General features: G+C 37.7%; 1 protein-coding gene across 4 annotated transcripts in view; it reads left to right on the forward strand.

Annotated features, from left to right (window-relative positions):
- nbeaa (neurobeachin a) overlaps window positions 1–13,170 on the forward strand; it is an 825,376-nt gene that overhangs the window by 703,052 nt on the left and 109,154 nt on the right. For all 4 annotated transcript variants that reach the window (XM_080197464.1, XM_080197465.1, XM_080197462.1 and 1 more), the window contains one exon: window positions 10,621–10,761. In XM_080197464.1, coding sequence (XP_080053590.1) covers window positions 10,621–10,761 — 141 coding nt within the window. The remainder of the gene's footprint in view (window positions 1–10,620; window positions 10,762–13,170) is intronic.

Consider the following 13,170-nt stretch of genomic DNA (forward strand, 5'->3'; position numbering starts at 1 on the left):
ACGCACAATGCCATTTCTGGATTGGTGACTGTGAATGTCAAATGGATTAATGGTATTTCTTCATCAGACATCCGTTGTTGCATGGTGAGACTGCATTGGCTGACCAAGTGGTTGTTCTTGGGTATCTGAAAGCAACAATGCAGAAGAAAACAGTTTAAGCAGAGGAAGGGGTTAGAGTGGAAAATAGAAGGTCCGCTGTCTTGTCATCTGCATTTACACAACATGCCAGATTGCGAAATGAGACTAATATGAAATTTTAAAAGGTGCATAAAACAGGAACATGCATCAGCTTCAGTCACTGCTGGCTCTCTAATGTAGAGCATTATCTCCTCAAAGGGACTCAGGTGATACAGATGTGCATAGTCTCCAATGTTTTTCTGTTGCTCCCTGTGGTTATGTGCGATCTAGTTCTACAAGGCAGAGGGAAGCATGTCAATGAGAATGTCAGCTGCCGCATGCTTTGGTGATATGCTGTCATAGCTGCACAGCTGGAAATCTGTGAAAGCTGCAAGACGTTGGTGAGATGCTGGCAGCTTTGCTAAGTACGTGAGGGTGAGGTGGTGCAACTGGAAGCTAGACATTAGTTCTGATTGTTGAATGATAGGCTGTAGCACAGAGCAGTGTGAGAGATCAATGGTGCACTGGGTAGGAAATGGCATTTGCAGATATATTTGCCGAAGGCAAACACTTGCATAAGGTATTTGATTTTTTTGCAGTACTGCAACCAGATCCTGAGGGCAAAATTCCTAAAATTCATCTCCCAGGCCACCAGCTTCTATTCCTCTGCAGGGTATGCCTTGGATGATCCCATTCTCCTTCAAAAACAAAAAGGCCTCCACCATGCAGTAAAGATCAAAGAAACTCTCTCTGGCCTATTGGCAGTCTTCTTCCTTTTTGCAAAGACTTTCAGAAGTAGTTCCACCTTCCTCTTCAGCTTTAATGTATCTCCTCTTTGAGAAGGCCAGACGGTCTTTGAGAAGTGTAGACTAACTAGATATCATATTCATCAAAAACCAATTTGAACTCCCTGATGAGCTTGCAGTCAGTGAGTATAACATTTTGTGCTTTGTTGCATGTCACAATTATTGAGCAATCAGCATGAAGTTTATTTGTTACCTATCTCATGTCGACTGGGATTGGGTAATCGTACATTGTGATCCTGCACTTGTTAAGTAGCCTAATCGAATTTTTACCTCTTTTTCCTTTATCTAGTATTTACAAATGTTCACATAGAAAACATATAGACAGTGTACTGCTGGAAATTTCCATGCTTGTTCTGAACATGGTGAAGTAGATTTGCACCAAACTATTTATGGATAATTTGCAAAGGATTACAAGATGTAAAATTACTCGAAGAATTAAATTGCAGGTGCTGCTGACTAGTTTTCTATTAGTAGAATAGAACATTCTACTAATTATTAAACTGATTTGAAACCAGATTATATTTCATGGATTAAAGCCAAATTGGATAATAGAATGAACAAATGCAAGACAACAAGGATTAAAAGGACTGAATAAAAAATAAACTGGTGGGGTCCTGCAGTGAAGTGTTCAGTCACCTAATCATGTATTCATAAATAAACAATAGGATAGTTATTTCTTCGAAGTATGATATGACTTGTAACATAATGACCGGAATTTTCAGATGTTGACCACAGCCAAGATTCCCCAGCCATGCTGCAGTGAATAGCATTTTGGCTGAGTGTCAAATTCTCCATTCGCGCTGTCAGCGGTGGCGGGGCAAACGAGATCAGAGAAACCCAGCCAATACTTTCTGTTGATGACAAGTTGTCCATTCTGGTGATAAACAGAACATAAATTGATGGAACCATTCAGGTAGTTTGCCTGAGGATTGACTAATAAATTAGTACCTTTATCCGTGTTAAAATCTGTTAGAGGACTATAATAGGCCAAAACCCTATTCTATTTGAGCAAAACTGAAATCTGGGCATGCTTTTTTCAAAAAGACATTGGCCAGAAATTTCAGCCACTCATTGCTGCAAGCGAGCACGGAGAATTTGGCATTCAGCCAAATTTCTGTTCGCTGCAGGGGATGCAGAGAATCCTGCTGGCATGAACGGTTAGAAAATTCCAGGCAATAATGTGTTGCAGAGGATTGAACAAAGGACATGGATGATTTGGGAGCCAGACCACAATAAAGACTAAAAATAATAATCCAGATCTTTAAAATGCTAAGAGGAATAAATAATGTAGCCAAAGCAGGTTGTTTACACTGTGGCCTGAAATTAAGGAACTGAGTTCTGAAAGACTTCATCCTCAGAATATGGTGGATGTTTACAATAAAACACAAGTTAATGTCATGTTGTTGAACATCTTTTTTTACTTCAATGAGTATCTAATTTAGAGCCATGTTGTGTGTTAGAATAAGTGCAAAATACTCATTGCAATAAAACCTGTTGAGGTTTATACAGGTGCCATTCTAAGAAAGGAATATAGAGTTAAATAAGCATCTGAACTTCTTAAATTTTGCTCAGCTTATTTTGTTGAAGAGGAGACATGGAGAAAGCTGAATTGACTAGTTAAATCAATGAGGTAAATCTCATGATTGAGTGGATTGTGCTGGTCATATTCACTATCTTGGGCAATATTCAAATAAAACATTTAACTAATAAATCAGTTAACCAGGTAATTAAAATGTGTATATTCTGCAATAAAGCAATCAGTCAAAAAAAGAATGCAAGCCATTTCCTGTTAACCAGGCTTATATTAAGTCCACACCAGTGAGCTGACAGATAATCTTTTCTGGCAGTAATATGTTAATGTTTTTTATTTACCTCTAATTAAAAATGAAGCCATGCTCATGTTTAAGAAAATAAGAATACTTTTTTTTTAAGAAGGTGACCTTTTCTGACTGAAAATTCCAATCTGTTTGGCAGATATGCAGGAATCAACAATAAGCATACTGGAATTTTTCATGGATCTGTCTATTTTACTAGGCAAATATAAAAAGTTGCAAAAAAGATGAAATTCTAAAGGTGTAAGAGAGGAAGGAAACACAAATAGATAGGACTGCAAACTCTTCACTGTGTCAATTTTCTATTGGTTGTTTTTGCACAAAATTCTGATGGCTTTTATATCAATGGCATTCCAACGTCACAACTGGTTTAACATGGTTCTGTCTAAAAGGTATTGAAGGACATCACCCTATATGAGTCACAATTAGTGAATGCACCCACAGCTACTTTGAATACTTTAGTTCATGACAGCTGCAGTTTTTTGCTAAGTGCTGGAAAAAATATATAACATCTGAAAATCATTTATGCAGAACTAAATTGTATATGCTGTTTGCCATTATTGATGCGAAAATGAGATGTTCAGCTTCATTTATTTTAAAGCCTGTTCATTACTTTGAATAGTTTCACCACTGGTTCAATATGATCAAAGTTTGCATTTGTGTAAAAGTGCACAACTGTACACACCTAGTTGCCAAGGGGAAGGATTTATTTTCATTAACGTTGAAGGTATTTTGAAGTGATTGATAATCAAGCTGATCTACTTCTCCAGATTGATAGGCTGGTTTATACAAGAAATGATAATGCCTTGGGCTGATAATTGAAATAACACAGATGAATGCAGTTAAGCATGACTGGTCTAGTTAAATTGCACAATAGCCAGAAAAAAAAGTGAAGATCCTGTATTCTTTTACATATCACAGAAACCAATGATGTAATGAAAAGGAACAGTCAAACTAAAAAAAAAGCAATAAAGTAGAGCACACCATTATAGGCATTTGGGCTGAATTCTAAAAAAAGCAAAATTACTACTAATTCCAATGTCAATTTCTTTGACTACAAAATGTGATTGTGTTAGGAATGTCCTGAGCAGCTGAAAATATATGACAGTTCTGAATGACAAGCAATCTAAAGAACCATGATAGATCATAAATATTTACAATTCAGAGCTCACTTACAGCTTAGTGATTTTGCTTTTTGAACAGTGATATTCTTTTCCAGTACATGTATCACCAGACTCCAGCACATGTAACAGCCTATCAACTTACACGCTGTTGAATTTAAAGAAGTAAATTCTCTGTGAACATAATACTTAACGTTGGAATGAAGGCAAGGAAGATACAACTCATGAAAGGTTTTAAACCATGTCCAACTAAATAAGCAGATGATTCAGATAGATTAGCATAGTAAATACAGATCCAGCATGTTTAATATTGTAGAAGGTGGAAAATTATTAGGCAATTTTTTTTGTGTTGGGTTTGTGCAAATTGAGATGAGCCATAGCAATATCATCATAATATTGTAGATGGTGGAATCTGAAACAAGAACAGAGGCACGCTAAAAAATGTTCAGCAGGTCTGGTAGCCTCTATTAGGGGAGAAACAGAGCTAACGCCTCAAGTCATTTGACTCTTCGTCAGAGCATAGTAATGCTTTCCATTTAATAATACTCTTGCGAACCCTTGAGTCAAATCAAATGCATATATATTTGGAGTAGTCCCAGATATAAAAAAATAGAAAACCCAGGAACCTACATAGACATACCATTATACCCAGAGATGCACATAGAAGTATCAGTAATTTTTACAAAGGAAAAATACTGCAGATACTGGAACTATAGAAAAATAAAATCAACCTGAAATGTCAACTCTGTTTATATCCACAGATGCTGCCTGACCTGCTGAGTATTTTCAGCATTTTCTGTTCTTATACCAGTAACTTCTGTTTGTGTTTTGGGTTTGTTTTGGGGAAGAATGTGGCAGGAAAGTTGGGGAGACAATAAAGCTTGAAGTTATTTAAGTAAATGTCCAAACCAGAAGGCTGCAGAGTTCCCGGGAAGGAAAATAAGTTACAAGGATGATTTGTATCTGCATTACGCTCCATAATCAGGATCGAGCTGTCTTGTGTGCTTCCAATTCTAAAATGTTCATTTTTACATCTCAATATCTATGTTCTTTAACTCTTGCCATAAAACTTTATATGTTTGAGGTACTACTTTGAACCTGGATCCCTAAATTGTTCTGCTCCTCCAAATCACTCAACTTTCTGATAAGATTATCAGTTAGGCTCACTTGCTAGAAGCTCCATATATTTGTTAGTGGCGACGTGTTCTCTGCAGGCAAAAGAAGCATTTCCAGAATTGTGCCTTGTTTGCATTAAACAGAAGTGTGGAGGACAGTTATTCTATAGCAACCAATCAGAGTTGACTTGCCAATCAACCAGGATCCTTTTCTGGTGTCCTGTTTTTTAGCAATATTCAAATTTAAAATAACCCCCTTGCTTTTTGTACTCCATTCCCCCATTAATATTGTCCTGCCAACCTCTCCTGTCACCTTCAATAACATACCAATTTTTTATCCGTTTTCTGGACACAAATATTGTCCCTTTTATTATGTGAATGATAATGTTGCTCGCCCGTCTGTTGTACAGCACTATATCAAATATGTTTTGAAAGTCCATGTACAAATGTTACCCCCAGCAACCCTCTCTGTTAGCACTTCAAAAAATTCCAGTAGGTTAGCTAAATATGATTTATCCTTAACAAATCCATGCTGACTTTCCTCAACCTGCATTTGCTCAATTGACAATTAATTTTGTCCCAAATTGTTGTTTCTGGAAGTTGCCCCACCACCGAAATTAAACTGATTGGCCTGTAGTTGCTGGCCACACAGTCCTTTTTGCATTATTAAACAATAGGCATTTTAAATATGTTTACTGTTTGCCAGTTTTGTCATTTATATGCTATTTGCCTGACATTTCTCAAAAGTATAAGATTTATTTTTGTTCACAAAATATGGAAAACAAGGTTGTATGTGAAAATTGGTGGAGCCTCTTTAGAGCAGCATAACACTGGTATGAAAGAACTTTTCCCATGACGTCCAGGAGTGAGAAATGCAAATGTTTATTTTATCATTTTACAGTAGTTGAGAAAGTATTAGCAAAGCTTTTGGGTTAGGTCGTGTTGCACTTTCAAGAATGTGCAGCAAGACCTTGTGGTATAATACAAGTCAGGTAGGGTCAAGCCCTAGGGATTACAGTGAACATTTCACACACTCTGAAAACTTGTTTATTCATGACTCTAAATGCAGAGCTCTGTGTTTCCTTCAGCTGTACGAGGCCTTGACAAAACCACATCTGGAGTACTGTATACAGCGCTTAGAGTGTCCTTATTTGAAAAATATATGATTGTTTTGGAAATAGTTCAGAGACATTTTACTTATTTCATTCCTCAGATGAAGGGCTAACCTTACAAAGAAAGGTTGAGCATCTACACATTGGAGTTCAGAAGAATGAGAGGTGATATTGAAACATATAAGACCCTGAGGGAACTTGATGGGGTGGACATCATGAGAATGTTTCCTCTTTTGGGAGAGACCAAAACTAGGGGGCACTGTTTAATAATAAGAGACCTCTCCTTCAAAATAGAGAGGAGGAGAATTTATTCTCTGAGGGTCATTAGTATGTGGAATTGATTTGCAATCCTTCCAACAATGGGAACAGTTTCTCCTTATCTACTCTGTGAAGAATCCTGATGCTTTTTAATACTTTTAACAAACCTCTTCTCAATTTTCTCTTCTCCAAGGAGAACATTCCCTCTTTCTTTCTTTTATTCACATAACTGAAGTTCCTCATCCCTGGAACCATTCTCAAATCTTTTCTGTATCCTTTCCACTGCCTTCACTTTCTTTCTAAAATGTAATGACCAGAGCTGGGCACAAAACTCCAGTGATGACTGAACCAATACCTTTGCAAGCTTATCATAACTTCCTTGTTTTAGTACCCTCTGCCCTATTTATAAAGTTCAAGATCCCATACGTTTTATTAATTAAGCTGGCAACCTCCCTGCCATCTTCGGTTTTCTGCACTTACACCCCAATGTCCCCTCTGCGCTTGCAAACCCTTTAGAATTGTACCCTTTGTTTTATTTTACCTCTCCCTATTCTTCCTACAAAAATAAAATCTTTCACACATCTCGGCCTGCTCATTTAACCAACCTCTCTACATCCTTTTGAAATTTAACACTATGCACCTCACAGTTCGCAATACTTGTATCTTTGAGTGATGTCTCCAACAAGCAACCTGTAGATGAGGAAGAAAAGGAAAGCAAGCATAGATCCTTGTGGCTCCAGGGATAACAGTCTGGGATGGGAGGTGTAGTATTTTCCACACATGCTCTGACTGTGCTTTCTTAGGTAAGAATGGGACCACTGAACTGAACAATGTAGGAGACTAACGGAAGAAAGGTACAGTGGTTGATTATGTCACAGATTGCAGAGAAAAGGAAAAAGAAAATGCAATGCTTGAGCTGCCAGCCCCCAACACTTCAAATCTAACATTTCTCTCCTTTCGTTTAAATTCTTCATGGCCTTGCAAGTCCCAATTTTGCAACATCTTCCAACCCAACAACCATCCAGATAACCCTGCAATCCTCCAACTCTAGTCTCTTTTGTGTTCTGTAATCCCTTCATCCCCACCATTGGTGGTTGTGCCCTCAGCCACTTTGGCCTGAAGTTTGAAATTCCTTCCCAAAGTGTATTTGCCTTAGCACCTCCCTCTCTTCTTTTATGAATCCCCTTAAAACCCATCAGTTTGGCCAAGCTTTGTCAGCCTGACTAAGAATGGACATTGGATGGACGTTGACTTTTCTCAAATTTGAAAGCATCATATAAATGGATGTTTTGTTTTATTGTAATTGCTTGACCTTTGTTCGTTGCCCCTCTTAATAATCTGGCTGACATGAATAATCCATGACAGACGACCTGCACACTTAACACTTCATGCCAAAATACACCCATGTCCTCAATGTAAAAGAATTTAAAATAACAATTTCTTCTTTTTCACTTGTGTAAAAACATCAGCTGTTGCTCTGAGGATGAATAATCCTCAAGTAGAATGTCTCCAACCCCAGATACTTACGTAATTATTCATGTGTAAATGAACCCACAGTCACCTGCTCATTCAAACACACAACTTCAGATCATCTTCAACTACAAAGACTCACAAAGTTATACCTTGTCAGGTTTTTGGACAGAAAAAATCCCTCCTAAAAGTCCTAGAAATTAAATCTGTTGTATATATAGGACATGTTTTTGTAGACGTGTAATGCAGGTTGCTTCATTTAAATTTAAAGAATTTTTTTACACACTGGGCTGCTTTGGCATGCAGAAGTTCTCAGCAGTACTGGGAAGTTAATGTGATATAAAAGACAACACTAATAATCTTATTAGGAACAGAACTACTGACTCATATACGCAACCATCTCAATTTCATTATACCCTTGGCAACTGAGTTCCCTTGCAGCTTTAAATGCATACATACTTGTATCTTCTATGAAAGATGCCTGCATTCGTTATTATATCAAATAAAGGTTTCTGACTTTTTTTCTGTCCATGCGCTTCCTTTTTTTCTGCTACATGCTTTGCACCCACTTGCAAAAGAAGACGTCAATTTTTATAGTTGTAAAATTGTTCCAGTTTTTGGGCATTTCTGGAGTTAATGTCAGTACCATTGTATCAAGGACAAGTTGTATTATTGGTAACTGAAAAGACCACTGAGCAATTTTCATACTTTCCTCAGACAGACCTAACTTCAAATCTGTGAAATAATTGCTGCAGTAAGTTTAAACTGATGTGTAAACTTTGGAAGTCCAATGCTGTACTATCAAAGTTACTGAGATTCAGTCATTAAAAATTGGCCTCTTATGTATTTGAAAGTGGTGGAGTTGATATTTGTTTCTATATATAAATATAAATTAAGTGCTCAAGGGATTATGCTTAATGAATTGTGTGGTCTGACTACAAATACAAGGAACAGTTGGGTGAAAGTTCAAATACTTACTCAAAAGTGTTACAATATTTAGTATTCATTATAATAGTATCAATTTATTCATAAAAATAATGGGTAGGGTCATATAATTATTCTACTGGACAATTGATCCAGCGAATGAGTTCAAATTCCAAGATGGAAGATCAAGAATGCCAATACCATACCAATAGTAATAAACTGCCCCTAAGTTTTTCTATTTTATACTTTTATGAGATGTAGGCATTGCTGGAAGGGCCAGCATTTGCTGCCCTTCTGGAATTGCCCACAAACTGAGTGGCTTGTGAGGCATTTTAGAGGGCAGTCAAGTGTCAAATACATTGTTGTGGGTCTGGAGTGAAGGCTAAAGATGGCAGCTTTCTTTCCGTAAAGGTTGTTAGTGAACCAGATGGGTTTCTACAACAGTGGTCATTACAGAGACGAGCTTTCAAATTCCAGATTTTATTGGTGGGATTTGTACCTATGTTCCTCAGAGCATTAGACTGCGCCTCTGGATTACTAGTCCAATGACAATACCACGATACCACTGTCTCCCCTAAGTGTCATTCATTTCTGTCCCTGCTAGGCCCTGACAGCAAGATGAGAGCACCCTCACCATATGGACTGAAGTGATGCAGGGAAATTAGGGATGTGCGATAAATGTCAATCTTGCCAGCGACAACCAGATTCCAAGAACAAATACCAATAATTGCATGAGCCATTTTAAAGTGTATGTGTCACGTAGCTTCAAATACAATTGAAAGTATAACAACAGTGGCTAGAATTTCATTGGCGATAAAGCGGTCCAGCATCTAGAAGGTGTTGTTAAACATTTAGGAAAGACATGCAGAATAAAGTTTCAACAATTTTGTGGAAGGATAAAAGTTTTTTCTGTTAAAATTTTCATTACATGTGCATTTTAAGCATTTTTAAGATATAATTTTAACCAAATCATTCCATGCTGTTTTATGTCAGAAAACACCCTATGCATCTTTCTTTGAATATTTTTATCTTAAAATCCACAGTATGTGTTGGGTTGTTTCTGATTCATGTGACATCACTGAAAAACACAGACAAGTTTAACAATTCTGCACTGCAGGATTTAGTTGTCAAGCTCTGGACATAGTCCAGGCCTTGTAGATAAAGAAAGAGTCATGCTAAATATGCCAATTAAGTGTTGCAGGGGTAATATTTCAAACATTAAATGTTTTGAAATACTACATTTTAGGACATTATCTTAGAGAAAGCTCATTACTGTGGTTGTTAACCGATCCACTCCTTTATATTTCTTTCTGCCGTGTGATTGAAATAAGGAATTTCATGGCTCTGTGCTCTGACTGCCATATAACCGGCAAAAGAGTATGTTTATACAGCATCCTGGAAATTAAATGACTATGAAGTAAATGCAATTCACAAAACACAAGTTAGCAGACTGTTGAACAGTTGGACAAGCAAAACGGATTCAAATTTGAAGCACTGCCCTGTGATTTATCTGGAGAGGTTATCAGTCTGTCACCTCCAAAGCTTTTATCAATACCGTTTTTAGCCACAACAGTAACATTTTGTCATGTAAACGTTGTAATTAATTAACTAATGTATTTAATAAGAAGGAGAAGCTTTAAAACAATTCATGCAAATATCTGAAAATAATGTTTCCTTTCAAATTTTTGTGGTAATAGAGAAGTGTTATTGTCTCCCTTACAGAATACAATGATAGAGAATTTATTACTGGAAATCTATCACTATAATTATGAGAAGCAAGCTACTTTTGAAAAGCGACTTTGTATTTTTTCAGTTACTATTCAAACTAAATCAATCCCTTGTCATATACACTTCTTCCCTGACAGCCTATCGGATCTTTGAACCCAAAACGTGCCGTATTCTATGCTGAACGTTATGAAACATGGGAGGATGATCAAATTCCACCTTACCATTACAACACCCATTATTCTACAGCTACTTCCACACTATCATGGCTTGTCAGAATCGTGAGTACCTTCAGTTACGTATTATTTAAGAATTACATGATCTACAATAGAAACAGAACTTTCAGCCTAACTGGTCCAAATCAGTGTTGTTTGCTATGTTCTTGGGAATCTTACTGTGGATTTTTTTTTAAAGGTGACATTGTGAATTTTTTGAAGACATAGCAATGTGTTTAGTTATTGTGACTTCTCTGTTTCTAATACCCTTCCCAACCATAAGCTTGAATCATTACAAAGTTGAAGGCAGCACATTAATCTTCTCTGAAGCTTTTGCTTTCTTCTGCAACTGGCATGCAACTCAGAGGCCAGCAGCTCTTGTACCCAGTAGTGCCATTCAGGAGGCAGTGGCTGCTCCCAAAAGCCAGACACCAGAGTTATAGGGTAGCGGAGAGACCCAAACCACAGGGTGTGAAATACTGTTTGGCAGGGTAGAGTTTGTGGACAGACAGGTGCAGGGTTTGACATAAACAACAGAGGGTATCTCTCAGAGGTTCACCACCCCCTGCCCTCTTCCTGATGTTCAGTCCTTCCATCAGGCCTGGAAGTGATAAGTCGGCCATAGGGTCTGACCTGCCATGCACAGCATGTGCTGACAGGGCCACCAGCAGCTGGATTAATACCAGCGGTGGTGGGATAATTGACAGCAGAATAAGAAGTTTAGCCTTCTTGCCCTTAATTCTGGCAGAAGCAGGAATGTGGCAGAGTTCCGATACACCACCGTTCCACATGAGTAAATGCCCTTCCCGCATCCAAGTTCACCACCAGTGAGAGCACAAGATTCCAGCCAAAAATTGTGGTCAGTGGACAAATAAAGAACGAAAGATGTACCTAAGTAGCGGTAAGTGGCAAGATAGCATATGCAAAGTTTGGGGCCAGGATCTTAGAATCCCTACAGTAGAGAAAGAGGCCATTCGGCCCATCGAGTCTGCACCAACCACAATCCCACCCAGGCCCTATCCTCATATCCCTACATATTTACCCACTAATCCCTCTAACTTATGCATCTCAGGACACTAAGGGCAATTTTAGCATGGCCAATCAACCTAACCCGCACATCTTTGGACTGTGGGAAGAAACTGGAGCACCTGGCGGAAACCCATACAGACACAAGGAGAATGTGCAAACTCCACACAGACAGTGACTCAAGCTGGGAATCAAACCGAGATCCCTGGAGCTGTGAAGCAGCAGTGCTAAGCACTGTGCTACTGTGCCGCTCATCTCTAACCTTGTCTGTGGCTTCAGTGAACGGAGATTTGTCTGAGTATCAATTTCTCCATTCTCGTTGGTAGTGGTGGTGGGGCATTAACGGGCAGAGAATTCTAGCCTGGGAGTTATGGAAGAAGCAACAGGTCAAAAAGGCAACCCTACAATGAAAAAATATAAAATGAGTATGAAGTTATGATCTAAAATTATTGATTAGAACCTCTGCTTCCATTTTGGTTTACTATTTTACTCATAGAATCATAGAGTGCAGATTTTTTCATTGTTTCTTTCTTTGCAATATCACCTCTGTGACCATAACCATCTGTAGAATGTTCGATGTTTGCTGTCAGTTCTATCCTATTGCAGCAGTCACTCACTTGGTAGATAAAATACTTGTTTAAGTTTATATCAAACTTTCAAAAGAATGTAGATATATGGTATAGATATACAACTGATTTCCATTATTTATTTCTGAACATTGTTACAAATGTTACATTCTTAGCACTGTCATGAGACCTAAATGATCAGAGGTATTACATGAAACTAGTGTAGGTCCTCACGAGTTTTCAGTCTGTAACAAAATCACTGAAACATTTTTTTAAAGCAGGCATCAGTATTTAATACTATTAAAAAAGAAATGGGATTGGTACACCGAGTGTAACTTTATTAAAGCTTTGGACAGGCAGTCAGCCATATCTAATAAAACTGATTAGGTTGCACAGTTTGACATGAAATTACAAAATCAGATTAGGCAATGACATAACCTTTGGGTTGTTCTGCTGCATGGATTTCTGATGTTTTTACAGAATGTGCTAAGATTATCCTGCAATTTCATACTACTCTCTTCGGTGAATAACTAAAATTTGTGTGGGCAAAAGTCTCTGAGTGGGGAAAAATGTAAAACCTGCTTTCAATTCATATTTTGTTCTTCTGCAGTATTTGTTGTAAGTGAAGAATAGGCTTATTGATAAGAATCAGGATCAAGTTGTAAGCAAAACATTGAAACATCACCAGTACTGCCATATATAAAATAGATTCCAGTTGCATGTACATTTACGCCAACTGGAATGTCAGATTTATTTATTTGTGTAGCTTTTTTTGGCTGATTGCATCAATACATTTTGTTGCGCTAGTGGTTTGAAATTCCAGCATTATCATACTTTTAAAAAACATTGCAACTATCTTTTAAAAAGTAACTCCTTGCAATGC

The sequence above is a fragment of the Carcharhinus amblyrhynchos genome, chromosome 10, assembly GCF_965287045.1.
Source record: "Carcharhinus amblyrhynchos chromosome 10, sCarAmb.v2.hapA, whole genome shotgun sequence".
NCBI lineage: Eukaryota > Metazoa > Chordata > Chondrichthyes > Carcharhiniformes > Carcharhinidae > Carcharhinus > Carcharhinus amblyrhynchos.